The sequence below is a fragment of the Bombus vosnesenskii genome, unplaced genomic scaffold (assembly GCF_011952255.1).
Source record: "Bombus vosnesenskii isolate JDL3184/JDL3185 unplaced genomic scaffold, Bvos_JDL3184-5_v1.1 scf7180000013265, whole genome shotgun sequence".
Taxonomy (NCBI): domain Eukaryota; kingdom Metazoa; phylum Arthropoda; class Insecta; order Hymenoptera; family Apidae; genus Bombus; species Bombus vosnesenskii.
Window position 1 is genome coordinate 3,701,536 of NW_022882925.1, and position 22,537 is coordinate 3,724,072.

At 35.0% G+C, this 22,537-nt stretch overlaps 1 protein-coding gene across 9 annotated transcripts in view; it reads left to right on the forward strand.

Moving 5' to 3' along the window:
* LOC117242658 (prominin-like protein) overlaps positions 1-22,537 on the forward strand; it is a 65,773-nt gene that overhangs the window by 34,512 nt on the left and 8,724 nt on the right. For 4 of the 9 annotated variants that reach the window (XR_004495314.1, XM_033509524.1, XM_033509561.1 and 1 more), the window contains exons 2-6: positions 19,265-19,532; positions 20,087-20,439; positions 21,201-21,322; positions 21,408-21,431; positions 21,889-21,897. Coding sequence is in view for 8 of the 9 variants with exons in the window: in XM_033509524.1 (XP_033365415.1) it covers positions 19,265-19,532; positions 20,087-20,439; positions 21,201-21,322; positions 21,408-21,431; positions 21,889-21,897 (776 nt within the window). In the remaining variant the exon portion in view is untranslated. The remainder of the gene's footprint in view (positions 1-19,264; positions 19,533-20,086; positions 20,440-21,200; positions 21,323-21,407; positions 21,432-21,888; positions 21,898-22,537) is intronic. The other 5 variants (XM_033509532.1, XM_033509568.1, XM_033509576.1 and 2 more) reach the window with 2 other exon arrangements.

Here is a 22,537-nt window from a genome sequence, read left to right on the forward strand (position 1 = left end):
TGCGGAGGATATCATGGAAATTAAGTACGAATGGAGATTTTGTTCGTGAATACCTGGAATATTTGAAGAAAAATATATCTTGCGATAATTAAGACAGTAGGAGGCTACGTATGAATGACATTAAAATGCATAACGTAATTCGGGATGGAATGAAAATTGACGTGAATAGGGTTTTCTTCGTGAATATTTAAAAGATTTAAAGATCGACGTTGGTAGCTGGTGGTAATGAAATTTGTTAAACGATAGGGAAAATATTTATGGAATAAAAATGGATAATCGGAGTCATTGTATGAAAGTCGAAGCTTAATGCAGCGACGCGATGGTTCTTTGACACGAGGAATATTTGAAATATTTTAACAAAAGGGTACCTCGCGATAATCAAGACGTGAGGTTACTTGGAATGGTATTAATAGTGTAATCTGGGGATATAATGAAAATTGATGGGATTTTGTTGGAATAGTTGGAATATTTGAAGACAGAAATATGTGTGCTGATATTCAGAGTATTAGATTTTCTATAAAATATGCCGATAATATGAACGTTCGAAGGTTGGTGATAAGAAATGGTGTCAATGGAATTTTGTAGATGATAGGAAAAATATTTATTTGGAAAAGTGAAATAATGGGGCTGAGGATGCGATACCTCTAAGAATTTAATATAATGGTAGAGCGTTAATACGAAGAATATTTAGAATATTTCAAAAGAAAAAATATCGATTAAGCATTAAGGTGATTAATGTTCAAAATCGGTAGTAATGGCATTAGATAGATAATGGAAAAGCTGTTTAAAAAAGAAACAATAAGATCGATTATGTTATTCAGATCGAAACTTGATAAAACGATGGTGCATCGACACGAAGAATATTTTCGAAAAATAATCATTTCTAGATGGATTTGTCCGGAATTTAGTACGAAGACAGTAAATTTCATGAATAGAATAGACGTAAAGTTAGAACAAGAAATATCCTCAACGTGAAAAATCGTCGGGTTAATACGATATTGCTGAGCATAAAAACCATGAAAGAAAGATAATCTTCTTAGAATTTTGCAGGCCATGAAAATCATGAAAGCAAAATAATCTTTTCGAAGTCACCGGTTTAATACAGTTTCGCAGAACATCAGAACCATGAACAAGAAACAATCTTGCTGGCATCGCGGGGCTAATAGAATTTTACAGGCCATCAAAATCATGGAAGGAAAACAATCTTTTCGAAATTACCGGGCTAATACAATTTTGCATATCATCAGAGCCATGAAGGAAAAATAATCTTTTCGAAATGGGTAAGGATAATAGAATTTTGCGGATCATTAAAACCATGAAAGAGAAATAATCTCTTTAGAATCGTAGAGTTAATACAATTTTGCAGATCATTAAAAACATAAACGAGAAATAATTTTCCTAGCATCGTAGGGTTAATAGAATTTTCCGAGTGACTAAAAACACGAACGGAAGAGAAGCTTCCTGACATCGTAGGATTGATAGGACTTCGCAGATCATCAAATTCATGAAAAAAAAGTTTCTTTACAATCGTAAGGTTAATACAATTTTGCAGATCATTAAAAACATAAACGAGAAATAATATTCCTAGCATCGTATGTTTAATAGAATTTTCCGAGTGACTAAAAACACGAGCAGAAGATAAGCTTCCTGACATCGTAGGGTCGACAGGACTTTGCAGATCATCAAATTCACGAAAGAGAAATAATTTTTGTTATATTCGTAGGGTTAATAGAATTTGAAGGATCATTAAAAACACGAACAGCAAAATAATCTTCCTGGCATCGCGGAGTAAATACAACTTTGCGGAGCATTGAAAACACGAACGAAGAATAATCCTTTTGAAATAATAATATTTGTCACGAGGATGTTACCGCAGCGAGTATCGCAGTCACCGCGTTCCTATGCATACGCAACTCTGGTATAATGATGCCTGGAACGAGGCGCAACGTGACCGTAGCAGTTACCAGCTACGATTACAGCACGAAATTAACTTTCCACTCGGGACATTGGTCGTTAAAGTAATTAGGAACATGAGAAAGACAACCTACCACTAATCCACGAAACGCATACGAAATTCGTTCTTTCTTGTTCTGTTTTCCTATTCACGCGTCTATACGTCGCTGTTTACTTACTGTGCCTGTCCATAGCGAATCCTATCACACGTCTTATTTCTGAAACGTTCGAAGGAACAATTTATGAGAGAAGAAGCTCTCGGGAAGTTTCTCTCGCAGAGATTAGATTTGCAGCAGTTTTATCTTCTTCAAATAACTTCTACGAATCGCTCGATCAGTATTGTGTATCTACGCGCGCAGCTTGGAATCGCAACGTTGCAGATGCTCGCGAGCTTCTTGCTCTTTTCTATCATTCTAAAGCCATTTAGTCTTCTCGTTATTGTATCTGGACCGTAAGAAAAATTCTTTTATCGCAGACCGGTAAAAGAAATATTAAAGCCATTTATTTTCTTCGTTATTAACCTTCCGCTGGCAATATGGTTTTTCACTAACGCGCTGCGTATAACGGTTCTCTCATTCCGTGACCCGATTTCTTATTGTTTTCGGCTATAAAAAAGCTTGGAAAAAAATACACGCACGCTTATTACACTCCTTAATTTATTATACGAGCGATACTTTAGCCAGATGTTTAAGTTTTCCAGCAATACAAATAAAGGTTTTATTAATTAATCTCGAAAAATCTGAGAAAGAGTTCAGTGCCATTAGGTACAAATTCTTCGAATTTTCCAATAAATTATGCACCATTCATGAAACTGGTTTGTTAACGACCGTTCGAAATTATCAACGTAGCAGCCTTGCGTTCTTATCTCTCGCAAGTGGGCCTATCACGGAACGAACAAGTCAGCTCTGTGCAAGTAACGCTGGAACAGCGAACCAATTAGCTCGGTCTATTGTTTAACATGCAACTGTTTAATACGAAGAAAGGGGAAGATTCGCTTCATTAAATTGTTGCGAGATGAAAACGGCTCTTCGAGATCAACGAAACTACAGACAATGCATTTGGCACGCTGACTGTCTCATTTCTGGAACGTCACCGAAACTTGCAACCGTGTTACAGGTTGCTGCGGAACTTTCTTTTCTCAACCTTTCCTCTCGTCCTTTCAGCAACTGTACTTTTGCGAAAGTATTTTACGTTTCAAGTTTTCTTAGGAAAGATGATCTTTACAAAAACATTTTCGCACAGACTTATAGGTCTCAAGACACGGTGTAACGTTTATTTCAGCCAGCTTTTGATATCTTTTGTCGTTTACGATATATAAACACTCGCGTAAAAGGGCCGACTCGGATAAAAGGGTCGATTTATCCCTTGAAGTAAAGAACTGGCACGTACAAATTACGGCTACGCTCTTAGGTAGGTCTAACGAATATGTATTAGTATTGTTTCATCAATAATCGGTGTTCACCGGGATTCGCTTGTTAAAGAAGAGACTATTTTTTATCGCGTTTCATATCTTTTTTTCTTTTATGGACTATCTGCTGCGTGGTATTTTATCCATAGAACACACTGACAAAATTCATAAATATTAAAATGGACACTCTGTATATTTACGATAATTAGAAGCGTTCAAATCCTCGCGGACTTACGAGCGTAGGGAGCAACACCATCGCTTCTTTTTTTCTCTCATTTTCTCCTCTTTAGTCGCTCGCGTTATGGTTCCTTTTGTGCCTGGTTGAATGCAGCCGTGCACTGCCGCCTCCACGACAAAGGAACGGGCCACTCAGAACGTCATAAATATTGAAATCGAAAGGAGTCGAAGAGTTTGTTGGCCGCCCCGCGATCAACCCGCCTCCTCTTACGATCTACTCTCGTTTAGACCGCTGATATACAATCGGTTAATATTCATTACAGCATTACGCTGACGCGAAAATTTCGTCGTTCGTTGGCTTCATCGTCGAGCTCTTAGCCTGTGTATTTTGCAAGATCGATATGAAAAGCAAATTTCGAAACGTGTAGCCAAGTTTCGACATCGCAGATATTTCTTGCGAGTTTTTAATTCTGAATTACGATCGGCTTATGTTTGTTTTGCTTACTAATTATTCGCTAAGAATATTATAAAGCTAAAGGAGTATAGAAAGTAAGGAAATTGAGCCATTTAAAAGTTACATTAAACCGAATTCCGACATTGGAAAGTTGGAATTAGCGAGAACGTAATAAGTATTGCTTTTTAACATATATAACATATGAAATTTATATTTTATATTCATTTTCGTCTATGTCACTTTTTCCGACGAACGAATTTATAGAAACACGTTGTCTGTTTCTTGGAGAATCGAATATTTATTGGATATCTAGATAATACAATTGAGAAATTTACAAAAAGTGCACCTGACTAGCTTGAATTTCGAATTTCCGAAAACTTCAATTGCCAGCTTTATTGAATTATCAATTCATAGCGTTTCATAGAAATTTTCTACATTTTTAATGTTTCACTTTTCGGAAATTTTATTGACTTTTTTATAAAATGCGTGGTTGAAGATTCAATCTTTCTTCGTATTATTACGTTTATTTTCCACGTTTTATGTCGATTCGGTCCATTGTATTAATAATAATCAATACAATTTGACGAACCAATGTTCATTTAACATATCAAGAATTCAAAGAAGAATTGAAGGCTCGGTAGAATTCCAACACAATTTACAATTTCTTTGTCTACAAACAGCACTGTATTATTTTCAGTTCAGCAATTGGGAACGAGCATAATCGAGCAGTTAGGAAGATTAATCGCGTAACGAGTTGACCCGCGCGTGAGTCGGCGGCGCAGTTGCAATTTTCCCCGCGTGTACGATCGATCCTTTCCACGAGCACAGAATTCCTCCCTCCGGCGACGCAGGATTTTCGAGGACGCTCTTGTTCTATACGCGTTCCATCTACCCTTCCATTGCCAGTGCTCGATTTTTATTTCCTACTCTCTTTTTGTCTCTCCTTCTCATACGGTTTCAGCTTTTTTTTTAATACGCGACCCGTGCGCGTGCCCGGTGCTCGTGCACGAGCCGAGGTCGTTAATTTCTCGAGTGGTGCCGTTAGGATCCTGCAGAAGCCCGCTACTCGTAGTGTTGGACTGATACCGCGTTCATACCTATCGATAATACCTTACGGATCTCGTATTTATATCGTATCGTATGAAAAACGTGGATCAATTTACTATTTGAATAATTAGCATAGGAAAACTTTAATGCACATATCGTGTATTGTATAGGAAGTAATTTTAAATTTCGTTATCACCTTGAAACCTCATTAAAATCGCAGTGAAATGGAATTTTCATTATTATATCGGTAAAAATTGGAAGCGATAGATAGCATAGAACATTTTTATGTACATATTGTACGTGTTATGCAGAGTATTTTGAAATTTCACTAACGCTATGTATTATGCGAAACATTTTGAAATTTCATTGGCATTATAATGTCATGATTATATTGGCAAAGTTTGCAAGCAATTTGGAAATGTATAGAAAGATTGCAAGATGTAGTACGTTACAAACGTATAAGATAAATGAATAAAAGGTATTCGAACGCCTATAGAAATCATTTATGAATGTATCATGTGTTTTGTACGAGACATTTGGAAATTTCATTCGCATCATAGTGCAATACGGTCGTTGTGATAATATTGATAAAATTTGAAACCAATCCGAAGATGTATGTAGAAGTTATAGGATACATATTGCATGCATGTACAAGGCACTTAATAAAAATCATAAAATAAATGAATGAAAAGTATTATGACACTCACAGAAATCTCTTATGAATATGTCATATATGAGTGTGATACGAAACATTTTGAAATTGCACTGTCATTACAACGAGACTCGACAATCATGATTAACATTGATAAATCTCAAATTAAATAAAACAATGTATACTCCGTAATCTCCAAAATCAATAATGTATTTAAAACAGTCAATTATCCATATATACGTTAGCAGTAAATATTTCATATCTTCTATATATATATATTTTCATATTTGTTTCAAGCTTTATAAACAGCGTAATCATGATCGCTCGAGTGTATACCATTGCGATGATAGTGAATTTTGAAAATGTTTTACATAACACATACAACACATACACAAAAGTCTTCTATAACAAAGTGTCCAAATACTTTCGTGAGTCACTGTAGCATATCAAATTGTTTGAGTATCATCAATTCAGTCCCATCACTAGGTACACGAGTCGCTGATTCATCCGTGCTCTCGCAGGTGATCTCATCGTCTTCTTTCATCGTCGAGTCCACTGAACCGGTGTTTGTTCGTCTCCCTCCATTTTTTTTCTCCCTGGTCTGTTCCCTTTCGTTTTGTCTAGGTGTTAGGGGAACCCCCAGCTTCCGGTAGAATAACGTTCTCGCAACTCTGGCTGCGGTTTTGTTCCACGAAGGAGAGATACTTTCTGTCCTGTGTTTTGCGGACTTCTCGGTTACTTTCATTCCGCGCGTAGGTTTTCTCATCTGGTCTCGATGTCGTAACCTATGGAAATTATCGTTCATCTGGATATAAGTCGCAGTCTTTTGCGACGTCCGATATCTGATAGTTTCCTCTGGTCGTTGCAGATTTCAGCCAATCTTTTTGGAAATTCTTTTTAAGTAATTTTTCATATTTAATGTGACCGATAGATAGAAGCGCGATTAATTTTGTAAGAGAGATGGAAACGAGAGATTTTCCACGTTTCGATTTTCGAACCAAATTTAATTTTTGTAGTGTTCAAGTTTTAGTAAGCAAGTTGCGACTTTTTCATGCAAACTTCGAAGAGATCGAGAAAGTAAGAGAAAAATGGTAACTGGAACTTTAAATAAGCAATATGCAAAGTGAAATAAAGAATATATAAACGAAAAATTTTCAGGATTTCGAATATTAGGCTGTCTCATAAATTTTTACTTTGTTCTCTAACTTTTTTCTCTGACTTCGTTCTTATTTTTACCAAACCTTAGTATTTGTTAGTTACCCACTTTCGTAGTTACCAAGTTTTAACGAGCGAGTGTAATTTTCTAATGCGAACTTCAAAGAGATTGAGAAAGTAAGGGTAGAATAGAAACCTTGAATAAAGAACATACATGCACATATACGTGGATCTGTATGTTTCGTGAATTTCAATAAAAAGAAGAAGGAAGCAACTATGGCAACTGAATATATTAATTTAAAGTCATCGATGCAAGAAATCGTTCTAAAATTTTCGTTTCAAAAACAAAAAAAAAAAAGGGCCACGAAGATTTTGTAAATTAGAAACAGAAGCTTTGCATTTCTCAGGAAACGGAAATTTATTTTTCCATATATAACGTCACAACTTCATATTTTCTCATAAATATTATATCATAAACATGTTATTATGAATAAAACATGTCATTATTCTCTCTATTCTGCATCATGTTCAACTTTTTCCTTATAATTTTTAGTAATATATAACACTGCCCGTTATCACTCACTATGCCAGTACTAATTTGAATTAAAATTTCCTGAGTTTTACAATAATTATAGAAAATTGAGGTGTACAGCGAACTTTTCATTTTTACAGTCTAATAAACTGTAAAAGTTCGTAGTACCTCGATTTCTTGTAACTACTGTGAAGCACGAGAAATTTTTATTTGAATTAATACTGACATAGTCAGCGATAAAAAGTGCACATAGGAGCATACGAAAAAGAGTTAAATTCAAAATTTGATATTGTGAAACACAACTGCCCTAAATGAGCAATAATAGAAAACGAAAGAGAAAATGTTTTGCTGCAATTCCAATTTTCTTTTTTTTTTTTTTTTTTTGTTGAGTTAAAAAACGATTCAGTTCTTTATTCTTTCATCCTTTCAAACATTATTTATTTCTAACTCACAAGACACAGTACGATATTCCTTCCAGATTATCTTTTTCCTTAAATACACGTCATTCCAATGAAACTTGTCGAGGTTGAAATCAGTCCCGTTACTTCTCGTCGTTACATCCTTGATCCACGTTTCTCTTACTAATCGCGTTAAATATTACGTCTGTCTCGATCTACGAAACTTCCATACAAAAAGAATTCCGAAAGGAAATCAAATATCTACATCGTTACTTGTATGACTCACTGTATCAGCTTCTCAGAAGTTGAAACGATTCAACGCCACTTTTGATCACTTTCGCGATTTCATCGAGCACCAACGTGATTAACGTTCGATTTTCAGGAAATAAGTGACTCGCTCTTTTGTTCATCGACAAACAAACAGAGAAAAGAGAAGCACACGGTATCAGTAATAGTAAATTCGGAGACAAATTTTGAAAGATAGAAATTGTAAAGTGTGATCGCTTTTCTCCGTTTTCCAGTTTTGAATTTGACCAGTTGCTTCGTTGCCTCTGAATGATTTACCTACGTAACAGCATGAATGAAAAAGCACACGTAATCTGTTTGCCGGGCAAAACTTTCGAATATATGCTCGATGATTGGCGTTGCATGTTTATTTCTTGCATTATGTTGCATTCGTATCTCGTTACATTCATCGATAAATACGAGTCTATGGCGCATTGTGCAAGCAGCGGAGCCGCGTGGGAAGCGTTAATGACTTTCTAAGCGCTTACATATTCCTAGACGAAGGACAGTGGTGGACGGCCGCGATTACCGGAATGGCCTCGCGGTGATTTTACCTCGTTCCAACCGGAGAAAGCCGTATTCCACTATTAGGCCTCGTTCCGAGACTCTGACTTATAACCGCGTTACGTGTTAGGTACCGTAATATCGCCTGCCCTTCCTATCTGCATAACTGCCTCCCTAAATTATTCGCCTTTCCACGTGTAAGACCATTTTTCATTCCTTATTTGGACGTTAGAAGGAGAATGGTTAGGTGGAATTCGCGATGTACGCATTGCGGTCGCGCAAATTGCAAAATTTTTATCCTCGAGCTGTCGAATTCGCAAACACTTGAATTTTCAAGCTGTCAGATTTTTAAATCTCCAAACGTTTAAATCTTATCGTAGAATCGTGCGGTTTGCAAAGTTTCGGAATTTGAGATTTCCTGACTCCCAAGTCGTCTGATTAAGAACTTTCGAACCTTCCGAATCTTAAAATATCCAAAATTCCAAGCTTTCGAATCTACGAAACCTCGAGGTTTCGCGTTTACAAGCTGCGAAATGTCGAGCTTTCAAAACCTACAATTTTTCAAGAACTGCGGATCTCCTTAAAACGCGTCATCTTCGGAATATCTGAGATTGCTTTTCCATCACCTCGCCGTTCAGAATCTGCATAAATCTAATATCAACTGCCATTTGAAGTTCTATAAATACGCAAAGTTATATTCGATCGAACGTTTGTGATTCTATAGATACACGCATTTACGTTGGAAGGTAGCGAGAAATCATGTCTCTGAAATACGTAGACACGTTGTATTTCGTTATCGCATAAGAGAATGGTAAAAGAATGCTTTTCCACATGGTCTGCTAGATGACAGATAACATTAGACAATTCTAAACTTGGATTTATCGTCTTACAGCGTTATGCAATACTTGTAGCACTTCACCTGGAGCTTTATTGGCTTCCTTGATACAAGTACACCCCTTTTTTCCTATATGTATCACGCTTCCCTGATCGTGTAACAGAAAACCATTGCCTTTGTCTCGTTCTCCAATTCAATCTCTTTATATCCACGATTAAAAAAAGAAACGCTAAAAATAATTAATTACAAGAAAGAATAGAATCCTGAGTTTATAGCTTCCTTTCTTTACTTTTTTCCGTTGTTTTTCTTTTCATTTAAACTTGCCACAACTCACCGACTACTCGAACGTTCCTCCACGTCCTAGGATCACGTTTCCTTTTCGGACAATATACCGGAAGCTTGGACCAGACCTCTTCGTAACATGTCAGTCTCGCCTCAAACCTTGCCGTGTATTCAACAACCGAAACAACGTGGAATTTCGAACATCGTCAGCTAACACATTTACTTTATCTACAAAATGATAGAAATTTATTGACAGAATGTGAGAAACTAATTTGCTTCTTATCATTTCATTAAGAAGGCAATCGTTCGTCTTTTTTTAACTATTTTTTATTACCTTTTAAGTTTATTTAAAAAATCATTAGAATTTCGCAATTTGTTTGATGCTCAAAATTTGCCAAAGAAGTTGGACCAGGCTAGCGTTATGAAACGAATTAATTTTTTCAAACCTGTTCGAGCGACCGAAAGAGCTTTCGTCGTCTAAGAATGTTTGCAAATATTTAATCCATCCTTTTTGGTAAATTTTAATCTAAGCTATGTTGAGAAGAATTATACTTTTGAAAAAAAGTGTAAAAATGTTTCGTAAAAAAGTATTGCTGTCTCTCGTAGATTGAGAACCACTGTATTTCGATTTCTGCTACGAATTATTGCAACATCTTCACATTTCCACGATTGTTTAAAATACTCGAAACGAAAGTTCGGGAGAAAGATTGCAGTTCTAACAAAAAATGATGAATTGCAAATGTATCGATTGTTCCACTAATTATCTCCGATTTCTCATCTTCTCCATTTGTTCACGCCTTCCCTAAAAGCGTACATCTTAAAGCTTCCTTTCGATTTATTCGACATTCATCGATCGATAATGTCGCTTAATCGCGAGTCGCGAGAAGAATAATTTGCAAGAAATTAAGCGGCGATTTACTTTAATCGCAACGTCGATAAAGATTTCTCCTAACGACTCGAGCACCCGTTTGCACGTTGAATAGTCTTGTTTCACAAACGAAGGCGCGCCGCGGAAAAACAAAACGAAAAGGGGGCGAAAGCTGCGTGACAAGACTAGAAGCGGAAGTGTCTTGGGGTTTTTAGTCAGGGAGGAAAGCGCGAACCACTTTGTCCTCGAAAATAATGAGATGTGTGTCTAGCGGACCTTGGAAAAACGAAGCAAAGGGAAAAGAACGACGCGAACTCGAGTTACAAATCATGTGGATCCTCTTCAATGGACTTTTTTCTTCACTGCCGTCCCTCGTAATTTATCACAAAGGTATTTCGTTACCCTGGTATATCGAATTTCTTGTCTGTAAATGAAAAACGCTATCGTTAAATGAAAAAGTAATTGAAGCAGCAATTTTTATATCACCAGACTTGTTTTTTATTTAGTTTCTGGATTAAGTACACAGTGACTGAAAAAAGTGTTGGAACACTTGTAGAAACATTTTACAAATATACCAAGTGCGTTTTATGGTACATTTTGAAATTATACTGGGAGACTCGAGTAACATGATTATCTTGGTACAGTTTAAAACAAATCGGAAAGTTTATAAAATGTATGAAGGTATATAAAGGTTTCGCGGGAATGTCAAATTCTGAGTTTAACATTTTTTTTATATGCTCCTGCGTGTGCTCTTTATCACTGATGAAATTTTCTGATTTTCTATTGAAAATTACAATTCATAAAATTACAAATTAATAAACGTAATATTCAGTGGAATCACGTTTAACATTCATTATATGTTCTAGATAACTATTCATGCTGTATTTTCATTTTTTATTACATATATTAGTAATATTTGTCTATTAAAAATTTCATAATTTTTATATACATTTTCAGATTCGTTTCATATTATACCAACATAATCATAACAAGTGTATTTCGTTATGATGCTGATGAAACTTGAAAATGTTTAGTATAAGAGACATGATATATTCATAAAGGTCTACATGCCATAATACTTTTTATTCCTTTATTTTACGTGTTTTTTTTTATTTTATTTTCGCAACATAATCACGACAGTGCTAGTGAGATTCAAAATGTTTCTCACAGCACATATACGTGTAATATGAACATAAAAGTTTCCTATGGTAAGTGTTCAAATACTTTCGATAGCCGGTGTATAATTCTTTGTAAGTTTGCGATGAGCTAATAAATCGATAACATCGCGTATCAACGAGCAACCAAGTGGAAATATTCGATGAAAATACATGCTGTACCAATATTTACCGTACTGAAAGTTAATGGATTTCTTCATTACAGTAATAGCGATCGCCTCCTTTGGGATTACAGGAAAGAAGGTTCGGATAATAACGTGAAAAGCGACTCGGTTGGGCGGATTTAAAACCGTTTCCCCTTGTTTTTCGTTGCTTCTTTAATACACTGTGAAACAGCCTTGACTCTTAATTGTACTGGAAACCTTCATACCTCAATCGTTTTCTTGGTACGGTAGAACTTCAGCTACCAAAACATAGATTAATACAACAGTGTGTTATCTTTTTCTATTTCATCGAAAATCTTTCTTTCAAAACTGCTCGTGCCATGATCTTAGAATAGAATTTCCAACGATATTTGAAAAAAGGATACGCGTGGACGACCAAACATACCATGGACTTTATTTTAAACTATCAATTTTTGTAAATTATTACGTTTCAGATATTAAGCTACTCGGATAAGCTCCACAGTATCAATGTTCGTAAAATATCAATTTCATCTAACACTGAAATATCAATTTAACAAAATTAAGTTGAAAATAAACGAATTCATTCGAAATCCAGGTTATTATCTATCAATGTTTATTATTTAAACAGCGCGCGTTAAGATTAGCTCGCAGAATTTTATGCAAATTATGTTTCAGAACGTAATTAAGAAAATAGAACCTAGATGGAAAATCGTTTTACATACAATTCCTCGCTCTAGTTATAATTAATTTAATCTACTTGCGTTGATTTTAAGATAAAAAGTAAATATTCAAGATAAGAAGTTTCGCTTTCGAAACTTTCGTCAAGATAAAGAAGATAAGTTGATTATTAAAATGCGAGGAATACTTTGATTAGATATTTGAATTAGATTTCTTAATTAGATTATCTTCGTCGTTTACGTGTTCAAGCGTTTCATCAGAAAGCTGATCTTCCGCTAACGTTGCTGGTTAGTCCTCGTGCATCGTTGTGAACCGGAAATCGACTGAGCACGGAGGTCGAGGTTTTCTCGTGTTACAAAGCCATGGTTACGGCATCGTGTAATGGTATTAAGTACACGAGAAATGACAAATAAAAATTATCAACCACAAACAATCGAACATTTTTCCGATTTCTCAAACAAAAATATCAAATTCAAACGTTAATATATTTCATCATTACCAGATTTGGAGTTGTCGAAATAAATATTTTTTTAGTAGTATAATTGTAAAACGAATTCATCGTTTATTATAGAAATCTTAATTGTGTAATTTTAACCTTATTCGTCATTATCTTAATTTATAAATATCCTTCGTACACATAATTAGTATTTGATTGATATAAAATCGATAATCTATCGTTATTGAAGGAGAGCAAATTCTTGTTTATCGCAAGAATTTCATTTCGCTAATTTTAATCTTCCTCGTTGTTTTTCCAATATAAAAATATCCCACGTGTATATAATTGGCAAATGATTAATATAAAAATCTATTGTAGTGAATAATAAAGAAGATGGGTCAAAGAACTGCGGTTGGAAAATCCTTTGAATAATTAAGGAAGGGCATTACAGTCAGGTGAACGCTCGTTGCACCGGTGCAACAGACTCACTGTCGTCCAGGGTTTCGATCGATTTCCCAGTCATTGACCTCCACCGTGATTATGCTAATACCCTATCGTAGGTTCCTATCGTGATCTTTTATAACATCTACATTACCAACCATAAGCATGAAAACAAAAAACAATTTAATCTTTTTCCACAGCTTTTATCTTCTGGTTATTATTTTGCAATTTTTCAAATGTTTTTCTAGTTATTATTATAAATCAAGTGTTTCAAAAGTATCATAGCTCGGTGTAACTGAGCTGTCTATTAGAATTTTCTGTTTTTCCTTTGTTTTCCCTTTTTTCTTCGTGTTTCTCTTTATTTCGAAATAATCAACGAAGGAAACATTTGTACAAATTTACGGCAAATAGTATTTTTCTTTTATCTTCGTTTCTTCTTAATTCGCTGAGTTTAAGATGTTTCGATAAATTAAAAATTTTATGCGAAGTGGATTTCGTCGAAGCAAGCGTCTTCTGGTGGAAACTGGACTTCCTTTAAATTCACTCTGCTTCCTTTCGCCAGTGAAGAGGATTTCAATGCGGTTTTGCTTAACAGATTACACAGGAGCCTTCGAGAGACGTACTAATTTATCAAACAGCTCGGCTTTTTCGAAAGTTGGTGGATAGCGGACAGCAAAAGTATGAAAAGGATCCACAGGCGATACAAATGTCCACTATCTTGGAAGTTACGGCGATACCGGTAACACAGCCAAAACACGCGAAGGGAAAAGTAGCTAAAACGTGTCGTGAATAAACACCGCTTTCGTACAACTTTTCCTTTAGGAAAAGGAAGGATGAGAAATATTAAAGGAATCCATTCTTTATGTCTTAAGAGATGAATTTTGGTATTTCTATCTCGCGAATCGTGTAGAAAAGGAAGTATTTGTGGAGGAACGTAGAAAAATAGACTTCAGAAGTGGATGTGCAATGTTGCCCATAAACAAAGCTGAGTCAAGACACTTACTCGTTACATTTGTTTGAAAACTGGAAGGAATTTTATTTTATTTTATGTTTTAGATCATACAGGTACATTGTTACAAATAACAGACATGCATTTCAAAAGTGATACTATTCAAAGAATTTTTTTAGAAATATTGAGGAACTATTTGGTAATGTGCAAAAAATTATTTGCTGAATATATAATGTTAGGAAATAAAGGAATAAATCCTGGAAAACAAATATTAGTTGTGTAATTTTTCATTTAGATTTTTAAAAAACCTATCACAAGATGTATTTGTTTCAGTGAAATTTTCTTTACAAAAAATCTTGTATTTATCGATAGATATTAAACTCTGCTCGGGGCATAAATGTTTTAAATTTTATAATTTCACACATTTTTTAAATATTTATCAAAATACCTTATCAAGATTTTATCAAGATTTATCAAGATCCTTATCAAAATACCATGAACTCTATTTAGGAATTAACAAAGAAAAAAGAGGATACTAATTGCTGTAAGTTTCTTAATGTTTAAAAATGCGTTCATTTATGATGGTTTTACACGTCGCAAACTTTCAACGGAAACACACATCGTCGACTATTCCCCCAGGAACGATTGCAAGAACAAGCACTTCCCTGCGTTCCCCTGATACAAACTCGCATATAAAAGCGTTAACGACGCTCTTACTGCTCGCGCTATTATCACTCACTATCACTGACTAGCTCTCTGTCCCACAATTCGTAGAATTGGTTCGCACTGACCTCCACTAAATTGCCCTGTTCACCACTGAATCTCTTTTCCGTCAGACGTTGAAACAATCTAACCGAGGTTTTTCAATTTTCGTAGATGAAAATCATCGTGAAAAATACGTATAAAAGACGTATGGATAATTTAACCAAAAGAATTATTCAACCAGGAAAAAGCGAACACGTAGTAACAGTGGTTGCAAGCTTTCATTCCAACATTTGTTCGCTAAATAGGATTAACAGAACCGTAAAAAATTAATCAAAAGTTTGTCGCAAAATATCTACAGCGGTGTGAACAATTTTTCGCAACTTCTCTTTACGTTACGACAGATAAAGAAATAAAAAGACATTTGCATACGTTCAGGGCTTTTTCATGTACGATTATGTTAATTATCATGTATGATATATCATCATAGAAAATACTATTCCTCGGTAACTTTGAGCTTCTCGACATCATTAACAGGATGTGAAAAAATTTTCAGAAATAATTCGATTGGTGGATATATTGGTAGACAGCTCACAATTGGTTCTATTTGGCCTTTGATGCAGGATAATTCTCTACCATACAGTGGAAGTAGAAAGCAGATCATTCTCATTGTTATTGTTGAGAAAATACAAAGTATAGCTAACATGAGGAAAAACAGAAAAAATACGAATATTAGTGTTCGCATTTTAATGACTTCTCATCGATAAAAAGGCAGAACACTGCAATCACTACTATGTATATTTCTCTAGCTATGGTAACACGAAGAGAAGTATACTTTTTTGCATCGCTGTAGGGATTTTAGGAAAAAATTTTGTTTAATCTTTTACGGCCCGGTTAATTTTATTTAGCGTTTAAATATTGGAATGGAAGCTCGCAACGAGTGTAACTGTGTTTATTTTTTTCCAGTTGAATAATTCTTTTGGATAAATTTCCCCGATTGGATGCACCGCAGTGGAAAATATTTCGTTGCGACCGATTAAGCTTCGAGTTCGACTCTGTAAATTAAAATCAACTAGCCGCAGAATGAAAAAATGGATGAACTGCTGCTCGAGCCACGAATTACGTGGCTCGTTTCGATCTGACAAAATGCCCCACTTTTCAAGATATTTAAACATTACCCTCCTGTATCGATATTGTTACTATATCGCAGGGATAATATTTCTTCGAATAAAATACCAAATTTTTTATTCCCACAGTGCATCACGCGTGCAAATAATACAGAGCTGTAGCTGTTTTTTTTATTTTTAATTTCATCGCAAATAAAATATATAAAATGTTAGATACGAGTATTATTAACGTTTTACTAGGCTGCCGAGTTTTATATAAATTCATATTTTTGCGAATACAGTGTCCATACGAGCGTATGAATAATACAGGAAATTCAATTTAACATAGTAACATATAAATATTATAAAATATAGATAATAATAGTATGATATAATATAATAATATCGTTTTAATTGACATGATACTTTAAGCATATCCGTCGTCGTTGTTAGGGACATGTTACACGGCGAATTATTGCCTTTCATATCTGAATCAAAAAGATAATTTTTCAACAAGACAATGCTCCTATTCATCTAGCTGCCACGATAAATATGTAGTTTCAAGATTTCGGAATAAAACCACTACCATGGTCAGCATTAAGTCCTAATCTGAGCCCAAACGAGAATCCGTGGGGAATTCTAGCAAAAAATGCTTCACGGATCGAGAGAAGCCAGCTACAGAAAATATCGTTGAATCTAAAAAAAGGATAAAATCCGTGTGGGCGGATATTCAACACGAAGCTTCACATAAGTTTGTGTATAGTATACCTGACAGATGTAATCAAAAGTAAAGGAAAATCCAAGAATCTATTTTTCAGAGGAAATTTAATTTTTTCCACACTTTGAAAGAGGAACATTCTTGTTCCTTGTATCTTCGGTTTTGTTCTATAATATGAAATTGCATAAACCATTTCGTCAACTTTTGTTTCAATATTACGAAAAATCTAAAATATACAAATATAATGATATAAAAATCTAAGAATAGAGTTGAGTTTATATTTATTCGCTATGTGTGTGTGTGTGTGTGTGTGTGTGTTGTACGTAATATTTTACAATATTAATTTCGTTGGTCGGAAATAGAAAAAGTGAAACGAAGATTTATATTTGGTATGGAGATTCGAGGTAATCGGCTAGTAAAACGCCAGGAACAATTCGTATGCAAAAGGAACCCTTATCAATACGTCGGTACTAGTTTCTAAACGTAGTGCATCGCAAAGTTACTGGTGCAAGCTGCCGCTTGGCATATCGAGGAATCACGCGAATTCATGTGCACCGGTGGATTTATTGCGGTCGTAGTCTCCGCAAAAGCTGCATGAAACGGTTTAACCTGACCATGCCGTGCATTCGATTCTAACAGTACATGTCGTTCAAGGCGACATGTCGTAGTAACTGGACGATTGCATTCGTGACAGATTATCTTTCTTATTTTTACGAATGCAACTGGAGAAATGAAAATAAAAATAGAGATTTATTTCACTCAGTGAACATATCATAATGACCGCTTTATTTGGAATATTTTATATGTTTTTATGTAATAATATGCATTCTCTTCATATGTGCAGCCTCAAGTTTCCTGTAATTACATAAACATTCGCCAAGATGCTTGTCAATTGTGTCGTGGAAAATTTTCTTCCTATTCCTCGTCTTTCTTCAAAATTTGAAAATATTTCAAACTCGCAGAAACACATTTCTAGAATATCCACTTGCGGAATCTTTTCACGAATTTACTGTATTTACTTATATGAAACATTTTTAAATTTCGCTAGCATCGTAACGAGATGCGACTATCGTGATTATATATCGATAGTATTTGAAACCAATCTGAAAATATACGGACAAATACACAAGATATGAAATGCTAAATCGAATAGATAAAAAATAGTAAAATAAAGCTACATTCCACAAAATTCACAAGTTTCCCCTTTCCTTCGAAATTGATTTTTTAAAGACAAGCTTAGAGAAACAAGCTTAGAGACAGATTTTTTATTAACAAAAGCTAAGCTTCTAGGGATACATGGATTTCTTTCGAACGGTTATACTAATCGTTTGACGAATGCGTGTTGCGCAGGATAACCTTGACGGTCATGTGTGTCCTGTAGAATGTCTACCGCATGGCGCATCGGAAAATCAATGCAGCGGTCCACGGGTCTTAATCCATCGCCGACCGGTCATCGACGTTTGATCCATTTTTCCCAGGAGTAACTAGGAAATAAATTTCCCTCCCTCCGTTCTCATTACGTTCACCCTTCGACCTGGCAACCCTTCCTGACCTACGTCCTACATCCGACCGTGTCCTCGTTTTCTCCGTTGTTCTCGCCCTAAAAAGCGGTATCGGGGTTGCAGATGGAAAATATGCTCTTTAATGTCTGTTCTCCGCTGCTCCTCCTGCTCCTCTTCTCTTCCCTTTCACCGATTGTTCGCTCCTTCCGTGCTTCACCTTTTCTGTTTTTTTTCTTCGTCAATGACGCGCTATTTTTAAAAAAATAATTTTAAGTATATAACCGGGTGTCCTATTTAACTCTGCCATGCCTGATTACTCTGTTATTTGAGATGATAGAAAAAATATATTTGCGACAGAAATCGTACGGTATCGAAAGGGCATACCGTGCCTTTTTTCTTTTTTTAATCTCGCTATGATCTTAAAATATCCTGTACAGGTGACATTTAAAAATTTTTTATTACATATTCTTGTAGCTGACATTCAGCCTTTTTCGAAACAAATTCGTGTCTTCTACCTTATCCACTATCGACATATAAATTTTAAGATTCTCTGTTAAAGTCATCAGTCTTTGAAATTCTAAACTTTTAAATAATTAGAAATAACAACTTTTAAAATATTTTTAATCGTTAAGTAACAATAACTCTACTTGTTACTCTCCGTACTTCAATTTTCCTTCCCTAAAAATATTTATACAGAATACCAAGAACAAATTTCCAGCTGGGTTTCCATTTTTCCAACTGTATTTATAAAAATAAGGAATTGCAGAAATGAATACTCGGTCTAATGATCTTCTTTATAAAAAATTATTATATATGATGTTTTGAAACAAATTAATGGATATTTAGCTCTACCAGCGTGACAATGATCTTCCTTTGTTGCAGGAATGTTCACTGTTGTGGATGGTGTACCAACGTTCCAGTATTCTTTGGCCCAATGGAAAATAATCGCGACACATTACGGTGGATTGGCTGGCCTAACGTTCGTTGGACTTCTCCTGGCTGCGATTTTACCCTGCGTAGGCTTGTTCTTCTGTTGCTGCAGGTGTGCTGGTCATTGTGGCGCCAGAAGTCAACCCTTTGACAAGAAACACGATCATTGTAGGAAAGTGATGCTGAGCATGGTGCTCATTGCGGTCGCTACTATTATTCTGTAAGTACTTCCTTTTCTTACGATTTATTTTAATCAGACTATATATTCAGAAAAAGTTTCTACACATAAAAATATTCAAGATATAGTCTTCACGATACTTAATGGATGAAATAAACCTTAGTAAAAATATGGATTTCCACGAATATCCACGATTTAATTTCAATTACTTCCCATTTTCAAATAATATCGCATTACACGGTAACAAACATTAAATAAGTTAAATGGATTTTCGATAATGAGAATTACTCTCGAGTTTTCAGTTAATCATTGACCCAAATAAATAGTCGAACGATATTTCCTCTCATTAATCCCTCTCCAATTTACAAATTTAAAATAAACTGATATATATACTTATTTCCTTTTATATTTGGCCAATATGCATTTCAAAGGAATGTTCAAAGGAATATCCGTATCAATAAATAATGTATCGACAAAAAGATAAATACATCCAATCAAGAGTAATGGAAGCGAACCCAATCGAGAGAGCTTTCCAATTTGTTTATTCCCTCGATAAAAGACAACACGACGAAGCCACGGTTCGATGTAACTTTCAGGTTTGGCGTGGTTTGCGCCTTTGTAACAAACGAGTACATGCAGGATGGGACCAAGGAGTTTCCTAACAATGTGAAAATCAGCCTGAAAGACGTGAAGCTGTATCTGAGCAACACAAAGGAGGCGATCGATAATCTTCTCAAGACTAATTTCGATGAGCTGGAAATTAATCTGAACAACATCCTTCAGGCCAGCGGTAGAATCGTCACTGAACAACTCGCTGAATACTCCCACGCGGTCTCGTTGACTAATCTAAGCGACATTGTCGCTGGCCTGGAGTCCATTAAAGAGGATCTGAAGATCATGCAGACCATCACCCGCGATCTAAGGACCAACGCTAGTCAACTGGACATCGGTACGGATTCCTCTGATATCATAGATATTAGAGAAATCTCAATAAAGAATTCTATTGTTGATATTTAATTTTTTGTAGTATTCTAGGAAATTCGTGTTGGAAATTTCATTTATATGTTTTTGGTGCCAGAGATCTTCTCGATTTTTAATGACCTTGCCGTTCTAGGGAACTATTACTCGAGATATTGTTTATTTTCTTGATGTGAGAAGTTTCCTCGATTCTTATCTGAATAATGACTTTTCAGAAATTTTTATTCAAAAATTGTAATCTTGATACCGGACGTTTTTTTTTATCTTTATCTAATCGTTGGAATATCGATAATATCCCGAGTACTTCAATTACAATCGTACAATCCTATTTATAAATATTAAAATATCTGTTGACCTCGTTTAAAACATGATGATTGATCCAAATTGTATTTGTACAAGATAACGAATTTAAATTGGAATTGTAAGAATTGAAGATGAACGAAATAGCCAAGTTTATAATCATTTGCAACGTGCGTTTAAATAACAATATATAAAATATGATAGATTATACAAATTCTAAATATTTCAATACTTCCCGGGTAATTTATTCGGATCATATGAAATTCTATACAATCTAAACTTCCAAATGAATCGACAATTCTCAAAGATTTTAATAATTTCCTATTAATATGGTCAGATCTGCCCTTGTTTCCCTATAAGCGTTTCAATACTTAACAAAGGTGTGAATATTTTAATAGAACGATATCTTAGCAAACTTTGTATTCGTTCCAGTTGTACGAGGTGTTAAAAACAATCTCCTTCACACGCTCGCGGCTTGCAAGACGCAAAATTGCAAACAGGTGCTGCATGATTACAAAGTGAATCAAATGTCGGTTCAAGTGGAGTTCGACAAGGTATTCTCCGCTTTTGTTGCATCTGTTCGTCAATCGTTATTGTTCGTCATGCATCTAATTTTCTTTTTCCTTTACATGCATACAGTACATGGACCGATACTTCCCGAAGGTATGATGATTATTATAAAATCCACTATTACTCGTTCGGTTTATTCACATTAAACCGCGATAGAAGTTGTGACATCATTTCTGCATCAATTCGATAGTAATACACTACTTTCTTTTGTCTTTTACTTTCTAATTTATTTATTTACCTATTTATTTATTTATCTTTTGTCTCACTGATACTGTAACTTTATACAAGAAGGAAAATGAATCTTAATAAACCTGTCCGATTTGCTTGTGTTTCTGTACTAATCAAGTAGTAGACCAATGGAAATTAGACAATCATTTTTCTGTTTTCATATAATAATAATTTTAGTAAAAGTAAAACTGAGCGATGTTACTATACATTTAGCGGTCTAGCAGACGTAGTTTGTTTTCTTAATCTTATGGATGTCCAGCCATTGGTTTACGAATAGAATTATTGTGTAAACTTATCTGATTCCATGCTTACCACCAAATAGCTTCAGTCTGTAAGTCATAAGCTAAAGCATGATCAACTTTCGATTATGTGTAAACGTTCGATATGTGTATCGTTAATTGACAACCTCTGTTAAGTGTGTGACGTCTAGAATGATTTCGAATTATTGTCCTTACTTTAAACCTAGCCACGAGGAAAGGAGACTTACATTTTTTAGAAACAACTCATATTTAATTAAGCGTGTAACACACACGGAAAATGTCTAGAAGGAATGAAACGTTTCCTATTTTGCACTGAGTTTTCTCTTACTACGTTTTTCTGAATTGAAACCTGTCGAACACATCTTAAACGTACTTTGTTTCCAGCTGAGCACTTTATGCATTCCGTCAGTCTGCTACAAAGAGCTTTTAAGAGACTTGATACATTTCAATGCACTTTTCAGTTACACACTCTCTTTCTCTCTTTCTCTGTTTCTCTCTCTTTTTCTCTAACATACCGTTAACATTAACATACCTGGGGATTGGCCATTTAAATAGACACAAGCATGACACTCTCCATATCGATACTCTGACTGTTCTACAATGTTCTCATTTAATGTGTCATCTCAGGCGTAATCGTTCTTTTTCCGATAGATACGAACAATCTTATTTTTATTTTGATCATTTATATCGAACGATCGTACATGATTTTTT